At 48.2% G+C, this 27,626-nt stretch overlaps 2 protein-coding genes across 8 annotated transcripts in view; both read right to left on the bottom strand.

Moving 5' to 3' along the window:
• Window positions 1-5,000, bottom strand: part of Prosap (SH3 and multiple ankyrin repeat domains prosap) — a 98,641-nt gene extending 93,641 nt beyond the window's left edge. For 6 of the 7 annotated variants that reach the window (XM_076537864.1, XM_076537871.1, XM_076537872.1 and 3 more), the window contains exon 1: window positions 4,676-5,000. The gene's annotated coding sequence lies outside the window, so the exon portion shown is untranslated. Of the gene's footprint in view, window positions 1-3,871; window positions 3,964-4,675 lie in introns of those variants that run through there. The other variant, XM_076537866.1, reaches the window with a different exon arrangement.
• Window positions 5,001-6,593: 1,593 nt separating this feature from the next.
• jing (AE binding protein 2 jing) overlaps window positions 6,594-27,626 on the bottom strand; it is a 66,756-nt gene continuing 45,723 nt past the window's right edge. Inside the window, exons 2-9 of the mRNA XM_076537875.1 lie at window positions 18,550-18,949; window positions 18,151-18,473; window positions 17,351-17,843; window positions 16,882-17,061; window positions 14,816-14,957; window positions 14,601-14,731; window positions 14,424-14,491; window positions 6,594-14,258 (exon numbers count right to left, since the gene is read on the bottom strand). Coding sequence (XP_076393990.1) covers window positions 14,081-14,258; window positions 14,424-14,491; window positions 14,601-14,731; window positions 14,816-14,957; window positions 16,882-17,061; window positions 17,351-17,843; window positions 18,151-18,473; window positions 18,550-18,949 — 1,915 coding nt within the window. The 3' untranslated portion in view covers window positions 6,594-14,080. The remainder of the gene's footprint in view (window positions 14,259-14,423; window positions 14,492-14,600; window positions 14,732-14,815; window positions 14,958-16,881; window positions 17,062-17,350; window positions 17,844-18,150; window positions 18,474-18,549; window positions 18,950-27,626) is intronic.

Raw genomic sequence — 27,626 nt, 5'->3', positions numbered from 1 at the left:
TGCAATTTCCCCTGGGAAATTTTCCAATTTACTTCCATCTGTGCGAGCCAGCCGTTCAATTACCCTAATAATACCCTAATAAGGTTCGTAGATCGCCACGGTCCACTCGAAACATAGCTTTCGTAGACGCTCCGTTTCTGTTTCGTCCGAGAGAACGAGCGAGAAACGTTCGCGTGACTCGTCGTCGGATCGGTTCGCCGCGTAACCGATACTGGTCCGGAGAAGTTAACGAACTTTCGTCGAACGAAAGATGGTTAAAGTCGAGAGGGGGCGGTCGAATAAAGCCACGATACCCACGGCCCGATCAATTGGCTTTCGGCTTTCGGTATCACTCGGACAAACGCGAGCGGCTTAAATCGATCTCGAAGCCCCGCTCGTACCAAGTCGATAACTCGAGTGTGGCGAACCTAGCGCGTGGAAGCCTATCGTATTCGACAGAAGATGATCCGATCCGCGAACGTTATCTATCGTCCGGTTGTTCGAGCGAGAGCATCTCGTCGCGCGATTGCCATTGTTACTCGCCGCCGCGTCGCGTCGCCATGCCTTCTCCTAGTTTCTTCTTCTTTCGCCTGCTTCTCTTCGTCCTATAATATTCCGACTCGTAAACTTTATTGCCTCTGTCGCGCCTTCATCCTCTTCGAGAAACTTTCCTTTTGGTCCTCGAACACGCGTACCGATCTCGATTTCATATCGAGAGTCAAGGTTACTATCTTAACGATCACTTTTATTTCAAGGATATCTTTTACACCGGACTGACTTCTCGCCTATGGCTCGTTCAACGACTCGTAGTTTTCTCGAGAGGGTTGATTCTCGTTTTCCGAGAACGACTCCTCTCCACTCGCGACTAGCGTCTGCTCCGAAGGTTATCGTCTCGATAGCGCAACCATTATAAATGCAACGCTTCTCGAATAGCGACGCTATTCGCGGGAGAAGGTGGCATTTCTCGAACGGCGAGTGATCGTTGTCCCGGTCGCGATTTCGTTCGGAAATCTGTCTATTCGAAGAGAAACGGACTTGAAAGGATTCCTCGGCCTTATTTGGTCGCGAGGTTAAGGATCGCGGAGTCGGGTGCATCTTTCCGAATGAACTGCCGAGAAAGTGTAAACACAAAGGAGCAGGTGGTGCTCGCGGAAGAGCGGCGAACGACGGCGAAAGATGGTCGGTACGGGAAGGGTGGAGAATCCTGGGTGGAACAACGTCGTTGGCGTAGCCGGCACTGGCGGCGCCTATATTGATTTTGGAGCGAGGAAGGGGCGGTTAGTCCGAGGGGAAGGGCTACGTCGATGCTGGCTACGACGTTGCGACGCGACGCGAGCTCGACCGAGCCGAGACGAGCGGGTAACGCGACACCTGAATTACGCGACCGATACGTCGATTTCGAGCCTACCGTCGACCAACGATCATCGCTCGTTAGCTTTTATATCCCGATCGGCAAACCGAGAAATATCGTTACGCGACGATGTCTCGTAAAGCGTCGCAAAGCGTCGTTACGTAGTCGTAGCGACAAATATCAAGCGATCGAAATTTTCGCTTCGAGTAAATGAATTTTTTCCTCCTTGTAACTCGGTAAATCGTTAAACGCGCTCCGAGTTTAAAACGTTTATTATTCCATTGCGTTTACGATCAATCGAACGAGCCTGTTTCGCGTCGCCCCTTTTAACGAGAGAGAAAGCTCGGCGTATCGCGAGAACGTGGACGATTAATTTTAAAGACGACGGGGGTTCGTCGAGCGAGCCACGGTGCCCATTCACGACGGTCCTTTGTCGCGTGTCGCGTTATTGTTTATGAGCAATTTCGCAGGACAACGAACGAAAGATGTGTGCAAACTCTTTTCGAGGGATCCACGAGGGTACGAAAACGCATAAGGGACGACTCGTTTTTGCGTAGCTAAAGCACGCTCTGGAACCACGACATCGCTACGCAATGCCGGGCCTCTTTTACTCGTTTCCCTGTTCGCTTCGAAGAAAAATACGTGTCGCGTATATTTTCCTGTGCGATACGACCGACTCGGTGAAACGACTGGTCGCGACGAAGCGAGCGAATGTCGCGCAAACTTCCGTACTATCGGTGGATATAATTGTCGGAGATAAGGTGACTCGTCCGGAGCATCCTTCAGCCTGTCGCGCAATTAATCATGCTAGAGTACGCGTGTCCGACTATCGTTCGTGCAAATAGCGGCATCGCGTCTTCGCTTTTTATCTCGACCTACATCTCGGTTATGCCATAGGAAGCGTTCGACGATAACGATAAGCGATACGTAATCCTTCCTTCGCGCGCTTTTCTTTTTCCTATAGTTCTGCCTCGTAAATTTCAGTTAGGCTGCGATGCGAACGTCGACGAATTACCCAGCTAGATATGCTTCGAACGAAACAGTTTCGCGAGGCGAAAACGACAAGGACGTTGCGCGTTTTTCCGAAGCCATTGTTCCATTTTCACGAATCACCTAATAACCGTGGATCCGCGACCGCGACAAAGGAAAAAGAAAAAGAAGAGTAATTGTCGTGAATAGCGGTGGCACGAGGAAGGACGATCGATCGCGGTTCTCGAACAACGGTAATTAGCCATCGGGCTAAATGAGAGGGAATCGCGCGAGCGAAACAAGAGGCGCGAGTCATCCTGGCCAATTTCCTTCGATGCTGTCAGCTGTTCGTCGTGCTCGACGAGAAGAGAGTGGCGGATTGCATCAGGGATTACCCTGGCGCGTTACGCGAGCCTCCGCGAATGCGTACACCGTCTGAAAGGCTGCTTCTCGTTACGCTCGAATCGCGTGATACGCCAACGGAAGCGGATCGAATCGGTTACGTCGCTTTTCGCTCGAATCGTCGTTTATTGGCAGCGATAAACGCTCGAGATATCCGACCGCCTCGGCGAGAATATCGTTTTTGTCGCGTCATCGCGTTCGATAGAAAGATTCGCGTCGCGACAGAGCGCCGCTCGATCGCGGAATCGAAAGAAGAAAAGCTTTGATCCGACGAGTAGGCTTATCGTCCGAGCTCGATCGCGAATACATCGATATAGAGCTTCTCTAAACGATAACGTTGCGAAATAATCGGCGATGCAGTAGCAACGCGCGACGACTGTTTTGTCAGGTTCTCGACTGGCGAGCGAGTCGGCCGTCGTCGGCTCGGTGAACGCGCGCGACCTCCATCGTGGAAACATAAACAGCGAGACCTTTCTTATCTGGCTGGCGAGGGCAAAAACACGCGTACCATTGCTTTGCACCTGTATATTTCACCGAGATACTAACGAGATCGCGCCACGGAAACCCTCTCGATGCCCGCGTACGCGTCCCCTTTCCCTTTCCCGTGTTCGCAGAGCCCCGTGAAATACGATTGCGAGCTCGTGCCGGAATTCAACCATGGATCTCGCTGAAATTCTAAATAGACACGACACGACGCCGTGCATGACTCGAATTCACCGTGAATCTACTACCGCTCGTGTGTTATCTCTGACCACGACGAATACCGCCGAGAGTTCGAGTCGCTCTCCTCGAGATTCCCTTTTTCCATACGACACTTGCGTAATTACCTAGCGAACCGACCAAAACTTGTCGCTCGACCACCGATCGCCCGGGGGGATATTTAACTCTTACTCGAATACGCTATTTCCCGGAGCCATTGTTTCGTTCTAGTACCATTTTATAAAACTGCTAAGTAACGTTCGCGTAACGCGAAACGGAGTCAACGATTCGGAAATTTTCGACGATAACGCTACGGTCGACGCCCTTTTCGAAAACGTTGCGCACACGCCAGAACTTCTCGAAAAGCGATCCGAGGACGTGGAAAAGCGACGTGCACTGCCCCCACCCCCTATTTGGTACGCGCCTCGATCAGTCTTCGACTCGCGTTACGTAAGCAAGGTAAACACTTACGTGTGCGAAAACCTGTTGTCGAACGCGTCCAGGGAAAACGTTACACGTGCCAACTCGCTTTAAGAAAAGCGTGCCTCGATCTTACACACTTGCGCATGTTTGTCAGGGCAAAGCAAAAACCATTTGTTTACCAACGACATACCCTTGGCCGAAAAGGAGTATTATTAGAAACGTAATTGTCGCGAACGCTCGCGAAACGAACCTCGCGAGTTCGCATCGAATCGAAATATTGTATCGTTTTCTGTCGAAGCGAAAAAGATTGCGCTTCGTCGATCGTAAATTATCGCGAACGATCGATAAGTCGGATCGACGGTCAACTCGATCGTGTACGCCCGATAATCGAACGCGATATCGAACTCCTCGAGCGCCGATTACGACGCCGAATTCCGAAAATTTGTTAACGCGTTATTGATCGAAACACTTTTCCGCGATGCGAATAAAATAGATCCGACTTTCGCTAGGACGATTATACGCAGGACGAAGACCGGATACGCGCTACGGCATTCGGAGCACTTAGAATCGATCGACGGTCAAACGTCAAAAAAACTCGAATACGTGCGAGGAATACTTTCTCGATTAAAAATCCGACTGTGCTCGCGTCGTAAAGAGAATGTCGCTAGCCGTAAAATAGATTTCAGAACGCACAAAATTCTACGTTATCGACCCGCGACGGCGTTAAATTAAAAAAAAGAAAACAGCGAAACGACGAACCGATGGAGTTGAACGTTGTCTAACGCGTTCCTTGCCTCGCGCGTGTCAAGATACCAAGTTATCCGAGAGAAAAAATATCGAAAATGTACTCACCACCGGCGAGGAAGGTGACGTTCGCAGTAAAATTCGTCCTAGGGGCCGAGACACGAGAGCACTCTGCACAGCTTCCCTGTCGTTTCCAGTTCTCCTCGCGATCGAGACGAGTTCCGATAGCACTGTACTCGTCCAATGAACACGGTCACACTTACACTTCCGTACAAACACTTTTTTAGCACGACGACGAACACCCTCGTTTTTCGCGCCTCGCCGCGCGTTTCACGCGTATCCACGAACACGAGACGACGACGACAACGACGACGACAGCGAGCGCGTCCGACCGGTCTGAACTCGCGTTCGCGACTGCTCCGAGTCTCCGAGCGGACGACCGAAGCGCCCCGAACGGTACCCGAACGGTACCCGAACGAAACGCTTCGACGGATCAAATTTTCCTTCGCTCGTGGCACCCTCGGTGTTTCGTCTACCTACCCCTTTGGCTCTTCGACACCAATTTATATTAATTGGTTCGCGATCGATTTCGACCGGTTCCGATTCGCTCGTGAGCAGCGCGTCGATGCTCGACGAAGAACCACCGAATATCTTATCGCGAGCATCGGATCCAGTCGGAGGGTGAAATCGGAGCAAGAGCGCGACGCGATCGTCACGACAGACGAGTTCGAAAATGACCGCTCCATCGTAAATCGCGGCTCGATAAGTTACCGATAAAATTAGCTCTCGATAATCGCGACGGAGTCGATCGTTCGAACGACGAAATGTCAACGACCCGACGGGACGCGACGCGACGGATCGCTTCAATTTCATCCCGGAGCGGTACGAGACGTCGACTTAACTGTACAGTGCAGCGTGCGCGAAAGACGACGAGCGCGACGACAAAGATACGTAGGTGAACAAGAAACGAACAAGAACGCTCGTATAATCCGCGTTCTCGACGTTCTGCACCGGTACCATTACCATTACCATTGCCATTACCATTACCATTCCAGGTCTTCTTCCCGTTCTTTCACCGACCAGCCGGTAAACAGTATTTCCAAGTCGACCGAGTAAATCAACAATCGTTCGTCTCTTCCGATTACCGCTAACACTTTTTCTCCCCTTCCTTGGCTTACTTACTTTTTTCGCCACCTTCGCGTCGAGCCAACCCGCGCTCTGTTTGCTTTCGTTCCCTCGATGCATACGGTATATCCGAGCAGCTCTCTTTCTCTCCTGACAACAGCTTCTTTGTAACGTGCTTTCTCCTTACGGGAATTCGCTACGGAATAATGGGACTAACTGTGCAGAAACGGTGAACAGAGCTCGTACAAACAAAACACGAAATTAAACGGAACCGCGAGTTTCTAATTAATGTCCACGTTGCGAAGTTAATGGAACGTCACGCGTTTCCGCGAATCTGAGAAAGTTGCAAACGAGATTGTTCGACATTTTTTTTTACGATATCCCGAGACGTTCGAACTCGAATATATGAAAGTTTGTTTCCAAAGTCCGAAATGATCGCGTGTATCGTAGGCCCGTACAACCCTCGCTGTTACGCGTCCTCTTGCACGCGAGTGCAAGCGCCAAGTTTCATCGACGTGGTCAACAGGTTGCCCAAACGAGACTTCTGAAACAAGGATCGGGTTTCCTGTAGCTTTACCGCCTGTGAGAATATCGTGTTTCCCCGCCAGCAGGCCGGAAACGGAAGCGAGCCACGCTTTCGTACGCTAATATTCCGATCAAATGTTCCACGCTCGGAAAACGTAATTGCCATACGGAAAAGGCACTTTGCGAATACGGAAAGTGAATTTTTATGACGTGTTTCCGAGCGGTTAACGGATATAGAAAAATCCTTGGTCAAGTATTTTTAATTGCCGTCTACGAACGACTACGAGTCGATGATAATTATCGTCGGAATAGCGAATGCAACGAAAGAAACGTCGATCTGAAAAAGGTCGGGTACGAAGCAATGAAAACGAACGTGTACGGCATCGTAAACCGTTAAATTATTATTACTCTCTTACAATATCTGTCTCTTTAATGTTTTTTCTTGAGCTATAAACCGTCGTCAGTGTTTGTACATCAAAGTATCGAAAAAAGAAAAAAATAGGTATTATCTTGTTTTTCGTTTGCCTCCTTATTTGAGATACCACTATGTGGATTTTTTAATGAACACCGTGGTGCTTTCGACGATCGCTCGACAAGATCGATCCACCGTAACGAACACGACACGTTTAATTCCCGTTCCTCTTCTTCTTCTCCGTTTGGCAGTGCGAAGCAGTTGTTTTTCGCCCCTAGCGTACGCAATTAACCTTATTAACCAGATACTCTTATCCGACGATGAAAATCGCGTGCAGGAGACACATACGTATACAATAAAACCTCGTTTATACGAATAGCGTACGGTTCGGACAAGCAGGATGCTCGGCTGATAGGAGTTTACCGATTAAAGCCGGAGCCAATCTCGAGCCTTTTCATCGTACGCGGGGAAGAAAAGATTAGAACGAATGGAGGAGGAGTTTCGATGGGTATACCTCGATATATTCCTGCTAGACAAATTCTCAAAGGACTTGTAACCATCTCTCGCGAGTGCACGGAGGAGGAAAACGAACACGGCGTTGACTCTTCGTAATTTCCTGCTCCGTTCCCGAAATCTCTAACGCAGGAAAATATGGAGGTTTTATGGGATCGCGGGGTACCGACAAATCCCGAAAAGATCTACGCTACCGATAGCGAGCTCTCGATAAAAAAAAAAGCCTGCGACGCGAAAGAAAATTTTCTCGACGAAAGGCTAAACTTAAGAGACGAAAATGAACAAGCGATTAAATCGTACACGGTGATTGCCATGGCGGTCAATAGTAATCGAAGAAACTTTGAATAATATGCACGCAAGAAAAGAGATTAAATTTAAAGTAAAACGATCGTAGCTCGAATAATTGCAATTACGTATAGCGTGTTAGCACTTTCACCACGGCGGTGAACGCGTTAACCCCTTGGCTACGGCCGTCTTTGCCGGTAAACGATCCGTATCGTACACTAAATTATCTAATTTAATATCTAAATTCTATTCGCGAAACTTAATTTGCAACGTAACATCGATAAATCAAGTCGTTTCGATTCTATCGACACGACTCTGTCGAGCGTTCGAAGCGTTTCTTCTTTTTTCTCTTTTGCTCGATTTAACCCTTGAGTACGTTCCATTCGTAGAACACGATAAGCGATATATATATATAACGTAAAGAGCGTGGATTTACCGACGGTTCTTCTACCAGCGAAAATCTTCGAGAAAAATTGTTCGCCCCTGTTGAGAAAACTGAAAGACCGCGAACGTAGTCAAGGATCAAGCGACAAACCGATCGGGATGAAGGTTTCTTCTCGACTTTTACTTGCTATATTTTCTTCTTTTTTTACTTTTTTCTTTACAAAACTTATCCACTACGATTTTTAATGCGTTAAGTGTACGCGAGTTCGACAGCCGAATCGATGGGGAAAGAACAAGCGATAATAACGTTTGACGAACACATACGTTTTGTTTCCGAGCAATCCGTGAACATGTTTTCGATTTAACGAACGTGAAAACTGAATACAAAAAAAAAAAGAAAAAGAAGAAAAGAAAAATGACAGAAAAACGCTGGGTCGTCGTTTCTGCGTCGAGAATCGATCAACTTATCGTGTTTCCAAAAAGTACACCGAAGAAAGATGGAAAACGCGAGTCTCCTTCGAAAGAGAAGGGCTGCTACCTTTTCTTTTCTCTTTCAAACTTTCGAGCAAACACTAAGACAACGCGCGATTGATCCCTGCAGAGGATCAATTGACTGTTCGGTTCCGTCCAATCGTACCCTTTCCCAAAATTTCTCTAACGTTTCTCGTTTTCTTTGAATTCGTCATGCAAAAATACGATTTCTACCAGCATTCTTCTTTCTCCCTTCTCTTTCTCTCTTTTAATTTTCTTTTTCTCTTTCTCTCACCCTTTCTCGCCCATCGTTTCTTTGTTCTGTTGTCCCTTTTCTGCTTCGAAATTCGCGATTCACATTCGTTATCGATCGTGTATCTCTTATTTACAGGATGCTCAAATTTATTCTACATTTATAGGTTCTCTTTTTCTCTCATACGGTATTTTCCTATCTCATTCTCTCTTTGTCTGTTTCGCGCGCGTTTTACACACGTACGACGGAAAGGAACGACGAGAACAGCCACGAGCTACGTCGAATCATCTCGTGAAATTCCCCACTAGAACGAACAAAAATTCGCGACTCTCTTCTCTTCGCGTGACTGTTCGAGTCGACCCTCTATCGCTTCTGTCGCTAACGAATTTTATATATATATTTATATATAACGCATCTAATCGGCTTACACAAAACTTTACAACGCCTCGCTAAAATATACATGGATCGTTTAACGCGCTGATCGGTAGAAACCAGTACGGTATGCGATATAAGATGGATCGTGGAACTTTCGATCTGTTCTATCATAATTTTCGATAAATTCGTAGCGCCTGTATGTGACTCTGTAGCGATCAACGCGTTAAATGCATAGTAGTCGGTCGGGTAGAAACTAAGAAACCTAAACGATCGATGTAAAAGAAAGAAAGTAAAGAATTAGAAATTAGGAATTTGGAAGAGAATAAAGGAAACGAGGATCGCGAACGTAAAGTGTTTCTCGAGTAGGAAAAAGAGAAGAAAAATGCAAGCGTACGATGGTTGTCTTTAACCTGTTAACTGGGTAACGTTCCGATAAAAAATTCTATCCGGCATCTGCCGGTACTTAATTATTATTTGTTAGATTGACGAGTATGATAAGATGAAACGTGAACTAACTTTTCTAAATGTTAGATGTCGGTCTACGATCGATAGGATGTCGACGAGTCGATTAACGAGCTTCCGATTAGTAAGACGCAGGTACTCCGATAATCGTTTAATAAATTAACGTTCCGAGTATCGTCGATCGCTCGAACGAGTTAATTCGTCTTTCCCAGTTAACGTGTTAAATCGAACGATAAACGTAATAAAGAGTGCCGATACACTGACCGAGTTCTGTCTTTTCCCCTCTTCGCCTCGATGATTTCCGAAACAGAAATTTCCTAAGGTAAATTATTCGATTCGAATGAACTTTATAAATCGAACTAACGCGACGAGACGACGATCGACAAAATCGTTTCGACCGGAACGAAAAATGCTGTCGAAAGAATGAACTATTCGTCGATTACGCTTACGAATATCCATCTTTCGCTTTACCCATTTTTTAATAGAATTAGATAATAATAGAACGCTAAACGCTAAATATAGACAGTCTTGAGCGAAGCAAACGGCGACGTGGATGCTTTCGAAATCTAAACGAAGCTCGATCGGACGAGCAACGAAAGAAAAAATTTCAATGGTTCGTAATTCGAACGGAATTGCCAACGACTCGAAATCTATCGTTCTAGCCTAAATTTCGTATGCCACGGTTCGATAACACGAGATCAAGCGTGATTCGAATGGACGAACCTTTCCCCCGGAATGTTCCACTCTCGTTGACGCGAAAGGCCAATTATTTCTAATCGTAGGACGTAAAAAGCTAAAAAAAAAACCTATCTAAATGAACGCTTCTAAAGGCAAAATTCCGTAAGCAGCTCGAACGGAGCTTGGTCGATCCTTCCCGGCGATTCCTGAATCGAACGTAAAAAAAATAATTCGAGAAGATGGATGATATTTTTCGCGCGAGATATTGGTCCCACCCGTGATATAATACCTCGTTCGTTCTATCGTACGAGCGTTCGAGCATCGAACGAACGAGAGTGGAATCGAGAGGAGAGAACGATCGAATCGCGCCACCAAGTAACTCAACGAATACGGAAGACGAACGCGTGACGAACACACGAGAAAAATCACAAGAAACGCGAGCGACACACAGAACCCGTGTAATGGCACTGAGCAGAGAGGATGCCAAAATCGATCGGGTGCGAGTTTCGGTGACGAGGAAAACGAACCGTACCGGTGAGCAGCGAAAGAGGAGAACAAAAATGAAATCGATCCAACTGAAATAAAAATCGATCGTCTACGTGTTCCTGTCGTGCAACGGGCTCGAGAGATGACGTTTCTATACATACGTAGATATTAACTTTACATATACGCGTACGCGTACAAGGTGTAGCGTTTGGACGAATGCACGCGATCGCGTCTCGAATAAAAGATACACACAATTATCACAGAAAGCAACAACTTTTTGGCAATACATAGTGACACGTTCAATTCCAAAAACTATGCGAGTTGCATCGACCATTTACCTTCTTTACCGAAAATTACCAAAACCCTATCTAGCGAATCGATACTACCATTAATTCCCCCGATAGTAGAAAATTAATTGCCCCTCCCTCGAAGACGCATTCGCGTGTACGAATCGAAACATAACACTCTGTACACGTACATAAAGGTATACATATACGTACACACGTTTCTCGTCGTTATGTTTGTCGCATGGCAGTGCCTTGGTTCGCGTCCGTCGACGTAATGGACTGGCAGTAGGCGCGTTTCCGATTCACGCTCGCGGTCATCGAATCGGAAAAGAAGCGTGATCGAAGGCGAAACGCATCGAGGGACGGTGGACACGCTCGAGGAAGAACGATTCCGCGTTCGTTAGTGTTTCGTCGAGATCACGATTACGTTTCGCGAACGAAGTAAGGCTTTCTAACACGATGTACGTAGGCCGCGATTATTCGGCGGCTGGCAGTGCTCGATTTTTGGCAGTGACGCGTTTCTTCGTTTATCGTCGCGCGACTCGTTCTTCCTTCGTGTCCGTACGAGCCATCCTTTCGACGGGAAATAAGAAAAGGATCTCCTTTCTTTTTGCCTGAAATCGCAAAAGCTGATTGGCTGCTCTCCCAAAACGGAGAACTGCCCCCGTACCACCACGGGCTATCTGTGTCTATCGAGAATTTCAACTAACTATTTACACGCTCGTGTCTAGGAAACTACAGCGATCGTCGATGGTTTCGTCAAAAAAAAAAGAACGAAACAAAAAAGAAGAAAAGATATTCGCGTACCCCGAGCAACCGAGATACGCTACGTACGCGTTCGCGGCGGCAACTAGAGATCTATAATCGGGGAGTTATACATACTTTTTTTTTTAACCGTAATAGTAATAGTAAGAATAATTAATCGATCAATTAGCCTAGAGTTCTTAATTACAATCGTATTGGCAGTGTTTCTTAGCTGGTGTGTGTAGGTGTGTGCTTCTGTCCGTGTGTGTCTCGAGTTTCCCTCCGGTTTCTCCGATACGAAAACCTACTAACGATTTCGTTTCTCCCTCACCCCCATCCCCCCAACCATCCTGCTAATCCCATCGGAAAAAAAAAATTTTCATGGTAGCTACACAACACGTCATCGACACGATTTCTCCACCCGTTCTCGTTCTACTCCCCCCGCCCCTTCTGTTTCTTCCCCTTAATTTACAAAGTATTCTGTTTACCCACTACGTAATATATGTGTACACGCGCGGTCCCGTGAAAAAACTTCACGCCACGAAAAAAAAAACGTGTATCTCTCTCTCTCTCCCTACGCGAGCTCGTCGTATCTACACCTATGAAAAATAGCGATCCGACATACACACGTATATACATATACATATATATCGGTCGTTTCTCCTCCTCTTCTGTCCTCTTCTTTCCCATTGCTCGTGCGTTTCAAGCTACTCTTCTCCCGAGCCCTTTTACAGTAAACTCCGTGGAAAATGTAACACAGCCATCGTGTTTTTATCCCTTTGCTATTCGGAGTAACGTAGCTGTTCGTTACGATCGCGCAGCACGCGATGCATTCTTCTCTCGCTGCCGAACGCGTTCTTCTCGGGTCTCGTATCCGTTGTTTGTCCGCGGACGCGTGTCCGTAGGTTCGTCGCGAACATCGCGACCGATCTACCGTTCGAATGACGGAAACGGAAGATCGTTCGGAAATTGCTGGCGTCGGCGGTTCGTTTGTCGGTATCGGTGGTCGGAAGACGAGAACGAGAGGGAAATGTCGATGGGTCATAAAGGATGTCGTTTTTCGAGCCGTCGCCGTGTCGATTGCATCGACATGCTGCGCGTGGTTCGGCACAAAGATAAAAATAGGCGACTATGAAGTACAAGAGAAATTGAACCGTCGTCGGGCACAAACGAGGCAAGCTCGTTCTTCTCGTTATCGAGCGTGCCTCGGGCCAAAGAGGATCTCTTTCTTCGCTTTAACTTCGTTTTCTCTATAACGTATCGCGGATAAATCTCGATAGAAATCTCGTTGGCGCTTCATTCGTTCAATTCTTGCGTCGTATTCGAACCACCGGTTACGTCGTATTCTCGGTCTTTTATACGGTTCCATCTTCGTTCTCTTCGTTTCCGAATAAGATTTCCCTTATTCGCCGTGTGTTTCGTATCGGCCACGCGCCCCCTCGTTTTCTTGTTCGTTCTCCTCATCGTTTCAGCGACCTGCACGAATTTCTACCGAGCTGAAGATCGAGGTAGATGCATCTCCTTGCGAAAGTTGGTCGAGGGTGAACGAAAGAAGTCCGCGTTTCTTCTTTCTTCGACCCTTTTCTTCTCTCTCGGCGAGCTAAGGGGGGTATTTTAAAGAGGGCCCGGAAGTGCCGAGGGGCCGGCGTTAGATATTAATTGATTCCTAAGGCCACCAGAGTGATTATCTCCTTACAATCGTTAACTAACACGTTTAACAATTTGCATTTCTTCTTTTGCTTCTTCGCGAGCCGAGTAACACAGGGTTAGTAAAAATTCTCGTACTTTTTTTTATCGCGCTTATTATCGTTTTCGCTTTCCTTCTCTCGTTTCTGTAACGCATATCCGCCGTCTCGTTCATTGGTCTTGCGCGACGGTCAACGATATAAAACGTATCCACAATGAGGCACTTTTGAGGCCCAAACCCAGCTCTTCCGAGTCCGACGAGTGACGTTGCGTCGTTCTACGTTTACTCGACGCCACTCGTGGCAGGAATCAACCCCAACGTTTCGAAATTGTTAGCATCGATAGGCAACAAGAATATTTATTTTTCATCGTCTATCCACGACTACTAATATCACCTAACGATCGACGGGTACATCTAGGCTAAATAAATTAGAACGTTTCTAATTATTCGGTATCGTCGTTAGTTACTCTTCGGGTATCCTCTCTACTACGCGTTCGTCGGTTGTTTCGTACGTTTCTCTCCTTACGAATCGTACTTGTTCCCACGCGCTGTCTCTGGTATCGTCGTTTCGTTTTCCTCGAATTTGAACTCGTCTAATTCGTTTCGTTCCTTTCGCCTCTCGCGCGAGAGGACACGGTCGATTTCCGGTTCGCTTCCTTGACACGTTCAGACTTCCCGGTTCTCGGTTATCTCGCCAGGCTCCTTTTCTTTATAAACCAGCAGAATTCGCGATCGTCCCGATACAGAACTCGTCCCTGTTCCTTCTCCGGCTTAGTAGTCGTCGCTGCTTCGTCGCGCTTGTCCTCGATCAACGTGATCGGCATTATCACGAGTTCTTCACCGGTTTTCGGCGCTGTTTTATCCGCGTTAACGGTGGTGGTCCGCTGTTGATCGCCGAATAAAGGGCCAGAGTTACCTCTTCCGGATGCGTGGACGTCACTTGGCGTATCGCAACCAGTTTCGTCCTTTGTACTTCGGATTCCAATACCCATTCGTCTGGCTCGCTAATCAACGATATCGTACAGAAAACATTAGAATCACCCAATCAAATGAACCCTTTCGCTGCGAGCTTTACGAACATCTATAGACAATTAGACTACGGATAGTCGTTCTATATTTGTTTGCGATAACGCAACGAAAGGGTGAAACGTCGATTTCGAAACACTTACATATCCGGAGGATACCATCGTAACAATACTTTAGTCTTCCCGTCCATTTCTACTCTTCGAGCTAATACCTGCGAACAAAACGTAATTATTTCTTTCGCGAACATTAAAGCGTTATTACGGTATCCGGTATCGTTATTGCGCGGGCTGTCGTCTCTGGTCGAAAACGGCCGAACTTACTTGACTAGTTAGGGCCATCGAATTTCCTGGTGTCTCTGCCAGTCGATCTTGCGTCCTCGATTTTTCCAGTTGCAGTAACCTGTGCTGAAGACCTTCCATAACACCCGAATCGAAGTAATCGAACAGTCTCGCTGCGAAAGAGAAATTAGACGACGTCAGGCCGCAACGTCGGAAGAAAAAAGGTGAAAAGTCTGTTACTAGAATCGGTTATTTACCGGACCAAGGTTGTCGCCTGTATCGTAGCCTTTTCCCGTTTCTTCTCATCAGTTTTCCTCCGCTTTCGCAGTTCCTTTTGGTATTGTTGTTGCTGGTTTCCGGTTGATTGAAGTGTCCGTTGACGTGCCTCTCCAAGGCGGTCTGTAAAGCGAAATTCCCTATTCAGAATCCTAGCTTCTGACACTTTCCAGGGAAAGCGTCATGGTGTTCTATCGTTAACGGTGGAACTCGACGAAATAAAGTGTTCCAGAGTTACGACGATCGTTCGACATCTCGTTACGTCGTGATGCGGCGTATTCAGCCGATACGTTTTGTTACCAGAATACAAGTGCGTGATTCATTTTACGCAATACTTAAGGAAGAAAGAGACAAAACAGACGCAGCCTGAGATCTCGACGCGAGACAGACAATGTACCGGCAGGACAGATGCGTCAGCTGTCCCTGGAAAATGCCAGCTTTTCGAAGAATGGCACTCTAACCACTTGTCTTCGGCCATGAGATAATGGTTAAGACAAAAGATACTAGCTTTACCTAGGTTGTGATCGATCGATGAAAGAACAAAAACCCGCAAAGGATGCGTCCGAACAGAATTATTCGACTAAAGCGTTCGGACCAGCATTGACGTACTTTGGTTCTCAACCGACGTAGCCACACTTACGTTCCATGAATGTCAACCGGACAATGCGTCGGTTTCTTTAACGCGATTTAACGCTTTCCCGATACCCGCTTTACCCCGCCTTCTCGCTTACAGTTTTTTCGGGTCAGATTCTATTTTCGCTAGTTCCAGATATTCCTCGGTATTCGTAATTTCGTAAGTTCGTCGTGTACAGTACGATGATTCTGATTGTATCGTCGTGGAATAGGGAGATTCGCTCGGACCGGGAAAGCGTTAAGAGGGAAAAGTTGACCGACAAACATCGTGTCTGTTTCGATTCAACGACCAATGTTGAACAGCAGGTTTGGCGTCGCAGTCACTGGTTCGGATGCAGCATTCGTTGTCCCCAACATCAGGTACATCGGATGCACGATTTAAACATAATAAAAGTGTGAAAAGGAAAAAGATAGATCGGAACATAGAAACATTCCGATATCTGCATATCCGAGAGCGTGCTCGTTGGATGCTTGATAACAAGAAAAACAAGTTCATTAGTTTCACATCGATTTCACGGTAATGCTTCCTACTCGCAACGACAGAGACAGGATTCGTGGATTGCTTTTCTCTTAAATCGGACAGGCAAGTTAGAGAATGATCGTCGAAAGTAGCGACGAACGAGAAACGTTAGTTTACAAGGAGGTCGAAGATAGGTACAACCGCGAAAGATATCGAATTTGCGGAATTCCTTGGAAATTTCGGTTCCTAAGCATTGGTCTTAACAAAAATGTAACAAACGAACGAATGAAATGGTTGGATCGTTCATCGACAACATTTTTGTTACAACTATCGCCTCAGAGTACTCGGAATCATCGAAACAATCGTCCGATAAGCGTGAAATTTTTAGAGCGATCGCGCTACATATCGAGAAGCGTGTCTCCCTAGAGAAACTGATCAATAACTTAATCGATTAGTAATTTATTGGATGTATCGGAACATTCTGGCAGTTTTTGTTCGTTTAAGCAGGTTAAAAATGACCGCGTTTTTTCTCGAAAGATCCCAGAAGTACACGGTTCTGTTTATAAACACCAGTCATTTCGTGTGCGAAATTAACGAATATTCGTTGAAAACCGAGTCCTCGATCGTTAGCACGAATTCTTAGAAAAGGTAATAACGACGCGATCTTTGTTCGGTAATAAATGGAAACTGTAACGATTACGTAGCAAGGAATCCAAGATACATTGATTGATATATAGATAGACAGATTGCGACAACGATCGGAGTTAAAACCTCTTCCTCTTGAAACGGACAAAATGTTCCGATAGACTCGATACGCGAACGAGCAAGCGACATCGGAAAGATCGTAGAGCGTATCGAGTCAGAAAGAGGGACTCTTTTCGTCGCTCGAAAGCGATCGATCCTGAATGATTTTCCATCGTTGGTCGAGAGACGACTATTGGTACGACACCGTACCTGAGAACTGAATCTGCTGCCGCAGCCGTCGACGATGCACCGGAAGGGTTTGTTGCCACCGTGAGACAGCACGTGTCGCTCGAGCCACCTTCTTGAACACGAACTCCTCCCCTGCACCTTGCAGCCTTGCCACTGACAGACAAAGTTGTCGCCGCCGGTTTGCGTGTTGATATGCGCTGCCTACGTACGGGATAAAACAACAAAACAACGTAACAACGTAAAGCAACGACGGTGTCCGAAATATACTAAATTCGATACGGCGACGTTAGTTCGTCGACGAATGACTGCTCGCTCGGAAAGCGATACTGTACTGAGTGTTTACGAGTCTGCGCCGAAATTTTTTCCCCCTACGACAACAATACCTCCAGCAGAAAGACGTTTCTTGAAAAAATGCCGGTGAGGGGGAAGAAATACGACGCGTTGTAATTCTCGAATGTTATAGCTAATACCGGGACGAGTTTATTCGCACCTGCAGGTGTTCGAGAAGTCCACTGCTAGATTCGAAGCTCTCCTCGCATTTGTCCCATCGGCAAACCCCGCTGTCTGCTCCCTGTTGTCTGTCCTTGCCCGGTTCCCTGGCAGGAAATCGAATGGTAGTCGGCGCCGAAAGTATCGGTGACAACGACGGTTTCGATTCGCTGCTCCTCGAGTCCTCTTCCTCTTCCTCGGCGTCCTCTTCGTCCGCGGGGCTCGCTCGCGCGTCCTTGCTCTTGGAATCTTCCGGTGACGACAGGAAGGAGAAAATGTCTTGACTGTCCGGAGACCTCAACGAATCCAAGATGGTTCCGCAGCCGTTCGTCAGGTTGTTGTTTTCGTTGACGTGAGATTTCGAAAGGATACAGCCGTTGAAGTCGACCGTGGTCGCTGTAGCTGTCGTCGTCGTCGATTCGTTGCTCAACGAGGGAGAAGACGGCGTCGAGGGCGACGAGCTAATCGCGTTCGGATTCGCTTCCGAGGTTAACCTATATCGAGTAACATAAGAAAAATTATAGTACTGGTCCTTTCGAACACGTTTGATACCTTCCCCTTTCGTTGTTAAGATGCTCGTATGGTACGACGAGGCTGGAAGTTCTTGACTCGATACAGTAAGCAAAGGAAGAAAATAGAAGTCAGAAGTAATATACATGAAAAATGAGATATATAGAATATGCATACCTCGACGAATACATAGTTTCAACCGTTACGGGCAAGAACTGCGATTCGCAACGATCTGGGCTGACAGAAGGTATTCGTAGTCGGGACGGCGTTCTCGTCAACGCTGTAACCTACCTGAGGGACGAGATCTTGCAACTCGGAATATTCTTCAGCACGTCGTTCGAGATGGGCAGGTTGGGCACCGGCTTTGGCAACTTCTTATCCATCTTACCGTTGGTCCTCGGTACGATCATAGGCGGTGGTTTTTTCGTAGGCGGCGGGGACATTGTCAGACCTCTCACTTCCCAGTCATTGGTAGACGCGTTCCGACCGTTCGGCGAGACGGTACCCAGGTACTTGGCTAGACCGCCCTTGTTCCTCTGCACCGTCGGGGGTCTACGAAATTCCGTCGAACTTTTCGCGACCAGCACCGACATCGCTTCGCTGTTCTTCTTGATCTGTACGCGAACACACGCGCGGTTATTCGCATCTCGATAACGCTACTATTTGTCGCGCGCAGGCCACAGTAGCTACCTTGGGTTGCTGAGGCTTGATCTGAGTTTTGAAGTACTCGGTGATCTTCCCCTGGGACTCGTGACGATGGTGGCCGACGTTGGGTTTGCCGTTCGATTTGCCGATTCCTCTGAAGGTCGGATCCGCGGCCCCGGACCTAGGGAGAGCCCCAGCCTCGGGCTCTCCCTTGTGCCTCTTGTAAGTGGAGCAAGCGGTGGCCGCCAGCGGCGGGGTCCAGGGCCATTGGGGCCTGGTACCGATCTGCGAGGACGGCGCCAGCTTGGGTAGGGACGGAAGTGGACTGGCAGACGCGCCACGTATCGCTACCCCCTCGTCGCTGCTCGTGCTGCACGGGGAACCAGGCTCCGTGATGTCGCTGGTACCGCTGCTGCTGCATTCGCCGCAGGACACGGCGACGCCACTGAAAATACGTTCACGGCATCGTTAGTTATCTCCCCGACTAATTTCGACGCGTGCAGAATAAATCTCGAGTTTAGCGCTAACCCTGATCTAGTAGAGGACGACGGTTTCGCGGAAAAAACGTTTCGCGGTGCGTGTGGCAAAGTTAGGCGAAAATTGTTGCGAAAAGCATCGTATATCGTGTCGAGCCTGTTCGCGTTTCGCGGTCGAGGAGAAGCGCGTTTGCTATTTCCGCGATTCGAAACGAATACAAGGATCGAGAATCTTTCGACGCGATCGAACGTCATCCGCGATAATCGGTACGCGTCGTAACGTCCAAGCGGAAGACGATTACGTAAGCAAGCAAACGCTCGGAAAGCGAGAACTCGAATCGATGCGCTTTCGGTATAGCACTCGCGATATCGATCGCGGCCAAAGATCGATACGCGAGTACGTTTTGCCCGTTCCTCGAGAATAATTGCATCGCGTTCGGGTCTAACGCGTGCGTGATACGCTGATCGATACCGACTGCGATAACGTAACGGGGCTTTGACCTTTTTCTCTCGTTCCTTCTCTACGATCGAAAAACCTTCGTGCCCTATTTCGGTCTACGATCGATGCGCCTTTTGGAGAATCGAGTCGTCTCGTTAGCCGCGCGATCCTAAATTTCACGAGGGAACATTAAAGACAGACAGAGAAAGAGGAAGGAAGGAAGGAAGGAAAGAATAAAAGGAGGACACGCGCGGTTGGCGTTTATTCGAGCCGTTCGCTCGATAGTTTTCGCGGCTCGAAGATATTTTCGGAGCAGCGACCGACTCTCGACGTCACGGGAGAAAGAAAGACACTGACCTTTCCACGTTACGATTCCTTTCCAACATTGCGTTTACGCAACGACGCACTCCTCGTCGCCGGAGGAACGGAGGCCAGTCGAGAGGAACAGGGGAGTAGACGCGGTCGTTCGTTAAACCCCGGCTCGCCGAATGACGGTCATTGTGCCAGGAAATTGCGCTTTTTATCGATTCGACGATCTCTGTTTCTTCCTACCTGTCCACCAAACGCTATCCTTAAGCCTTCCGAATCGTTGGTCGAAACCTATCCGAGCGTCGTCTAAAACTTTATCTCGCAAATTTTTTTTCTACGAATACCGAGCTGTCGTATCGATGATAAGAGGAGAAAGGAAGCCTGCAAAGATCGGACAACTGTCGCGCGAGGGCGAATTCTTTCCAAAATCGGCCACGAGATTCTCTTCGATGTTCCAACGCGACGAAACGAAACGCGAGACGCAACGTACAAACGTTTCGTCGACGAGCGATAAAGTTCGGCTCGCGTTACGAACGTGGAAAGAGAAAGAAGAAAACGTTGCGCAGAAACGAATCGATCGTCGACGGTTGTTCGGTCGACGATAAAAATTTCGCGACGAACGAAAGTCGCGAGAAACTCGATCGAATCGGTGGATCTGTGGAGCGGAAACAAAACGATTTTTCCTAAGATCGAAGAGATCGACGCGAGGAAGCAGAGTTGCCGTGGATCACGCTATGTCGATTACGTTGTCCTTGCAGGTGGCTCCTCCGCTCGGAGGTGCACCAAAGCTTTGCTCGTGTATTCTTCTCTGTCTCTTTCTTCGTCGTGCTTTACCTACTTCGTCCGCGTTATCGTGTTCGTCTTCTTCTCTACGCCCACGTTGTTTCGTTTCTATACGCGTTGTTTGTTTTCCCGATCGTCCGTGCACGCGCGCGAGATCGATAGAAAAGCACGATAACGCTGCTTCGACTTTCGTCGCCTTCGAGATCTTTCTTTTCGCTGCGAACGACGGAGACGAGCGACGGCACGTGCAACGGGGCCCCTGGTGAACGACTTTCGAAGGATCGCTCTCCGTCAAACGAATCGTACGCGATCGTTCGTTTCATCCCTTCGTCGTGGCCCTTCTTTTCCTTTACGCTATCCTCCTCAATATTTTTTCCCAAAATATTTTCGTTTCGAATTTAAACGACTTTGATCAACTACTGTGTACATTCTCTTTTTTTTTTTTCAAGTAAAATATCTTCCCTTATCCGCGTCCTTTCCTTCCTCGCTTCTGATCAACGGCGCTCTTCCTTCTTCCAACGCCGAAGCGTCCTCCGCTTTAACCTTCCTTCCTCTCTGGCATCCCTTTATTCCCTCCGTGTCTCGCGACCTCTTAGCCCCTCGACTACCCTCCTCGTATCACCCTTTAACCCCCGAGTTTCCTCCGACTCTCTCTCGACAGATAACTACGTCCCTGTTTTATTTCGTGGCACGACCCTCCCTCGTCCACGGTCCTCTCTTTCGTTCCTGGATGGAAAACCATCCTTCTAATACCTCTACTCGTCCTCCCTCTCTCGCTCTCTCTCTCCGGTTTCCTTTTTCCTTCCTTCTCTCTAGGCCTTTCCTCTCTCGTTTATGGCGTCGTTCGTCCTTCTCTCGCCGCTATTCCCTTCTCGCCTTGCTCGCTCGTATCGCGGTCCCTATTTTCCTCTCTCCCTCGATCGGTTCCTCCGCTTACGAGTACGTTCCCCTCCTTCGTCAACAGGCCGTGAGCTTCGAAGCGCAGCGATGGGAACGATACCCTCGCGCGCGACCTCGCCGTTGCTCTCCGATTATCGATAACGCGCGACATCGATCGATCGATGTGTGACAAATTGAAACGCGACAAACGCTCGACAGGGACAACGTTTTCGCGAACGGACGTACGCGAATCTAGCGACAGAGGAGAAGAATGTGCCCTGCCGTTCTTGGCAATTTCCAACGCGTCGCGTCGCTGCCGCAGCGAAACGTGACTTACGTGGTAAGAACGCGTTACGGTACAGGTTATCGAAAATACGCGCTGTTGCTCCGACTACATCGGCGATCTCTTTCGTTAAGTTTTCGTTTAAAGGTTCAATTTAAAAGAGTGACTGGCACGATAGAAACGATCGAGCGTTACGAACGCGTCGTAATCGCGATCTTTTCGACGTATCGGAAAGCCGCGTCGATTTCGTAACGACGGTGGTAACAGAGTCCGATCGCGCTTAAAACAAATTGCTCTTTCGCTGACGCGTAATTTCCTCGCAACGACTAATACGTATTCGCGTATTCTCCAGTCGTCCGATGTATTTCCTGCGATCAAAGCTGTTGGCGCGACGATTACGCGCGGCTTTTTTGCTTTCTCGCGCATTCTTGCGAACAGGTTATCATTATACCGTACCGTTATTACTAAATGAGCTTAGAAAAACGCAAACTAACTAATCGCGCTTGTTCCCGTTGTCCGACTTGATCGACGACGTGTCTGGAGTCGGTCCCATCGCTAGAGCGCGTGTGCGCGCGCGCCTTCTTCTCCTCTTTGTTAGACGCGTGTCGGGAAAACGGTGTTTCCTCGTCCGTCTCCTTCCCATTCGCGCGCCATCGTTTCTCGTCGACGCGACGCGACGCGACGCAACGGCGGAAATGCATGCTCACCTAAATACCTCGAGAGTTATATTCACAACTAAAACCAACCACGTAGTCGGCAGACAACGAATGATTGCGTTTCCTCGATGCGAAACGCTTCTTCCTCGTAAACGTCCTACGCGTTCCTACGCGTTCCTTTCTGAACCGCTTCCTTTAAATATCCACGATCTACGATCTTTTCGGTTTACGATCCAGAATTTCGAGCTAACCGTGATTCCAACGTTTTCCAACGAGATCAGCCATTTTATTCTTCCCCGTTTCGGGAAGAGGTCGACGAAGGGTCGTCGGCCATTTTGACAACGGCCATAGCTGCCGTTCGACGATTCTATTCCTGTTCCTCCCAAAAAGGGAAAAACAGACGTCGCATCGTTCGATTTCGTTTAATTTTTCATCCGACTACGCAGGCGTGTTCCTGAAATTCTACCCTCGATAATCCCGTTCGAATTTTAGCCCAACGTCGCGAGAAGAAAATCCCCTTTTCTCGAGGATAATCCCGTAAGCGGAGGGCTACCGAATTCGATTCGAAGCAAAGTTTCGGACGAGAACAGAGGTCGCTAGGGGTTGATGGACGCGTTCTATGTTCATCGACGTTGCGTTACTGACCTACGATCGTGCGAACGCACGATATCGACATATCGCGATTTCACGATAGGGTGAAAGACCCGCTAAATTTGCAGAGTACAACTAACAAGTAAAAGAAGGAGAATAAGTAGTTCGGGTCGCTTTACTGTTGTAGGTTTTCGAAGGAGTGGAAAACCGATTAGTCGATATCGTCCGCGAGCAGTTCTATACGCGTTGTTAATCTTTCGCGAACTGCGACGCGAAATTAATGGGAAGTCGAGAAAGCAAATTCGGAGTGCACAGAGTTCGAGTTACCGTACGATCATTGACCTTGACCATTTAGGAAGTTTCTGGGAACAAGGGTCAAGTTGATCGACAACCCCTTTCGGTCAGTCGAAACAACAAGTGGGGTTGCCTCGAATTATTATTCATCTTCGAGGTAGGTACGAGCATCGGCTTTCTCGAGTACGAAAGCAACTTTCGAACAGCGAAAAAACATATTTTGGTAGGTCAGTCGAGCGGTCAAAGTTCGTCGTACGATTCGATTTAAAAATAACCAATCGCCGAAACTGATTCGTGCGCAGCTTACGATGCGAACTCGTTCGATGCGAGCTTCGAACAGCTGTCTTTTCGTTAAAAAAAAACACACCACCCCTAGACGAAGGGTAATTCGAACGTCGTTTCTGCTCGCGATAAACAACGGGTTTGCTAGCTCTCTCGTTGGCTCGAGTGGACGGTGCTCGAAACGAATATTTAAATGGTTCTTTAGTAGAGGTAATATCGCGAGACGACTTCAGACACGATCTCGCTGAAAGGAGCGTGTTTGCTCTTTGAATCGTTGTACTCTTCGTCGAGAGGAGAACCACCGCGGGTCGAATCGGTGCTTGTTTGCCTCGTGGGAAACGTTCGATACGCTGAAATACGCGACGAAAATGTCGGTAATTTGGTTGACCGGCTAGCATCGTAACGATCAACCGAAAGAGAGAGAAAAACGCGGCGAACGATCGATTTTGGCCGCGGTTGGACGAAAGGGCGCGGCCGAGAGTCGTTTTAATTCGTTAATTTAATTCGTGTCGACCGCGAATTCGCAGATAATTATCGAGACCTCGTGGCGTGTCGCGGTACGCGTACCGTCGCGTCGTTAATGGTCCGTTACTCGCGATGGGCACGCGACCGTGAAAAAAATGGAACGGCCCTTTATCGAACACGCTTCTGCGCAACGATCGCGACGTAATATTAGTCGGACGAGGTCGTCGACACGGATTATAACCCGGATTAGAGCTTACTTTCGCCACCGATTCGCCGGTTACGTTTCCTCGCGAAATTAAGCGATCTCTAAATTATCCTCCGCTTCCTCGAAGCTCGACGATTCGTCTTACGGTTTTTCGTCGCGTCGGACGCTGCGCGCGCGCACCTGTCTTCCGCTCTACGTACGTATTATAATTGCAAACAAATTGAACCGCTCGGCGTGTATTCGAGGCGAGAATTTGTCCCTTTTCGAGCGAGCCTGTATCGATCTCGAGGTTCGATCGAGGCTATCGTTGGCCGCATCGACATCTGCATCGACGAAACGTTCGTTGCATACGGATCACGACGAGTCCGCTGCTTGGTATTCGCCGTGATCGTTCCAGCCTTAGCCACTCCGTGTCTCTACCTATACTTAGAACCGTGTTCCTCTTGTTCTTGTTCCCGTCTCTGGCAAGTTTCCTTCTGTTTCGCCACCCTATTTCGACGTTCGCTCAGGTCGGAGCGCGCAAATTCTCCTCGCAACCGCGCGACGATTTCACGCGTACGCGATCTAACGCGTTCGAACGTTTCGCGACGAAAGCGATTCGAGTTGCGTAAGAGAAACCGATGGGCTGCAACCAGAACCTTTCGTGATAAACGATGCGACACGACGCGGACGAGATACACCTTAATTCTGGAGCGTTGTCGCGGTGCCAAGAGACAGCCAACCCGTGAAATATGCCGACGCGTTTGTCCGTTACGAGTCTACCGAACGATCCACAGGGGAAACGATCGAAATTCGAAGTTCCTTTTCCGCGATAATTTCGATTTGTCCGCAAAACGTTCGATAAATCACCTTCTTCGACCGAAGCAGACTAATTCGCTCGTTGTCGATTCGGAACGAAGGGCTCGCACGAATAAATAAATAAACGGAATCACGGGGGAGACGATTGCCCGATACTCGAAAGACGATTGCTCTCTCGTCTTGGCGAGCTAATTGTTCGAGTCGATTGTTTTCGAGGACCCGAGACAGCGATGAAAAAAAGAAAAAGGGTTGCCGTGGCTCTTTGTAAACGCACTCTTGCCATTTAAATCGAACGACGAGATTCGAGAAGAGTATCTAACGGAATCAAAGAGTAACGCATTATTTCGGGAGAGAAGTCTTTGTTCGAGCGACTAACGAGAGCCGAGGGTAGATCCGCGAAAATCAAACGAGTTCCGTACACGAGATATTAAAGTTGCCGTCTAGGAAAATGGGTTCCGATTTGATTCGGACCTCGAAACGTGACGATAAACGAATCAGAGATACGTCGCGGTTGTTTATCGTCTAAAATAATAACAGGATTATCGTAAAAGTTAGCTCGACAACGTTTTCGTCACAATCGGCTCTCGATAATCGGTGATCGTTTCGTATCGACTTGCGAATCAGGCAAGGACGTATCGATCAGGAAATTACCGTAACGAGGCTTATCTTAATACCGTGATTTCACGGTGAATTTCAATCATACTTATCGCAGCGTATCGTGATTATTAGCGTCGTTTATTACCACCGCTCTAAACCCGTCTTTATCATCGACCGATCGTTACCCTCCTCCAGACACGCTCTCGACTTCCCGTTTCTCGTCTCGTTATTCTCGCGCGAACCAACAAGAAACACGTGACATCCGCTTCGACGGTCACGAGTACTCTCTCTCTCTCTTATTTCGCCATACAACGACCGGCAAATTTTGCCGGTTACTTTCTCGCGCGATCGCTTCGCGTCCGTTCGATAGATTTCCTTTGTTCAAAAATTCCTGTTCGGCTCAGGTCCCGACGGTACGCCCGCGTATCGCAGACATCGCTCGAAAGACCGATTCTCGGTAGACATCTGAACGAAGAAACAGAAACGGCGAACACAAACTCTGTTTCTTTATTAGGCGCACAGAAGGTAGTCGAGTAACTTCTGGATCGTAAAGTCTGCGAGAATAACGAGGAGTCCAGAGTGCGAAATACGGTGCCTATAAGAGCGAATAAATAGAACGGTTGGTCGCACGGAGTATTTCACGGAAAGAGACAGTAACCGCGAAGAATCTCACTTTCGGCGAGTAACCGTTAGCGGGATCACGCTACAGGTAGTAGCTATGTAGGTGAGGCGAGGTGCGCGATGCACGGTGCACACAGGTGTGCCAGCGAGTCGTGGGCGTACGCGTCGCGAGCTGCTGCCCGCCGACAAACCTCTGGACAGCTCATAACCTGTTATAACGGACGGTGACGCGATTCCGAGAAACGTTCGCGTATTCCCATCGTTCGACGATGTCTCTAAGCTGTATCGGAGAAGGCGTTTCGAAAAGAAACTCTCCAAAAATTCGACGCTAACAATTAATAGACCCTCTCCTAAGGATCCCGATGAAAACGAGGGAAGAGGGAAAGTAACGCGTCACAGGGAACGAGGTGACTCGATATATTGGCAAGTTTTCGCGCGAAGCTCGCGTGAGTCTCCGTCGTTAAGAACGATTTGAATACGGCCGGAAAAGGGCGAGGCACGAAGGGACGTCGGAACGACCTCGAAAAACTTCTCGTAAACGTTTAATCGCCGTCCCCTCTAACCAGCCTTCCGTTCCATCTTCGTACCCGACAACCTTCTCTCTGTTTCCTCGCGAAAATCGTGCTGTTACGAAGAATCGAGTTACTAATCGTGCTCTCGCCTCGGTATTCGACGTATTAATAATTCTTAAAGCACAAGTACCGCTCGTATCGTTGGATTAATTTCCGTGTCGCCGTAAACGAAAGGGGGTCGCGCGCAGTTACCTCCGGTATTAAAGGTAAAGTCTACGACACCTTTTTCGCGTTTCGTATTTTACGGAACGTATCAACACTCGGAAATACGAGTCGTCGTTCGCGATATTTTCCCGGGACAAACATGCTGGCGCGGTTTATCGGGTCAAAAGATCCGAGCGACGACTTTCGGCGAGCAAAGAGAAAGATCCTTCAGTTTTGTCTGAGTGTTTGCAGTACAGCAAGGTCAGAATCATTGCGCGAGTCGGCCAGATAAGCCGCGATACGGACGAGTAATCACGGGGGGCTTGGCTTGTTTTTCCTCGAGAACCAGTCACGGTTTCTTTCCTCGCGCAACACCGGGAAAGTTAAACCGAGTGTTCGCGGCTAATTCGACTCATTTACACGTGTACGCGTACGCGTCTCAGCTGGAACAGGTTTACTTCGACTTTTGCGCACCTCTTACGATTCGCGCGCTAATGATCCGACTCGCAGCATCGTTCGCGCGATAACGAAGCGCTCGAAACGACACGGAGCTGAAATCTTTTGTTAGCGACGTTTCGTTCGAGATTACGAGCACCGGCCACGGAGACGACCAGGACGTTAGGTAACGACGTAACGTCCGGGCAGAGTCGATGAAACGAGAAAGTCGTCGAACGATAAGATTCGATACGCGTCGTCGACGTTCCCGGCGTCGAGCTCGAGAAGAAATC

The sequence above is a fragment of the Megachile rotundata genome, chromosome 12, assembly GCF_050947335.1.
Source record: "Megachile rotundata isolate GNS110a chromosome 12, iyMegRotu1, whole genome shotgun sequence".
Taxonomy (NCBI): domain Eukaryota; kingdom Metazoa; phylum Arthropoda; class Insecta; order Hymenoptera; family Megachilidae; genus Megachile; species Megachile rotundata.
Note: the sequence above shows the minus strand (reverse complement) of the source record. Positions and strands in the feature narration are given on the sequence as shown.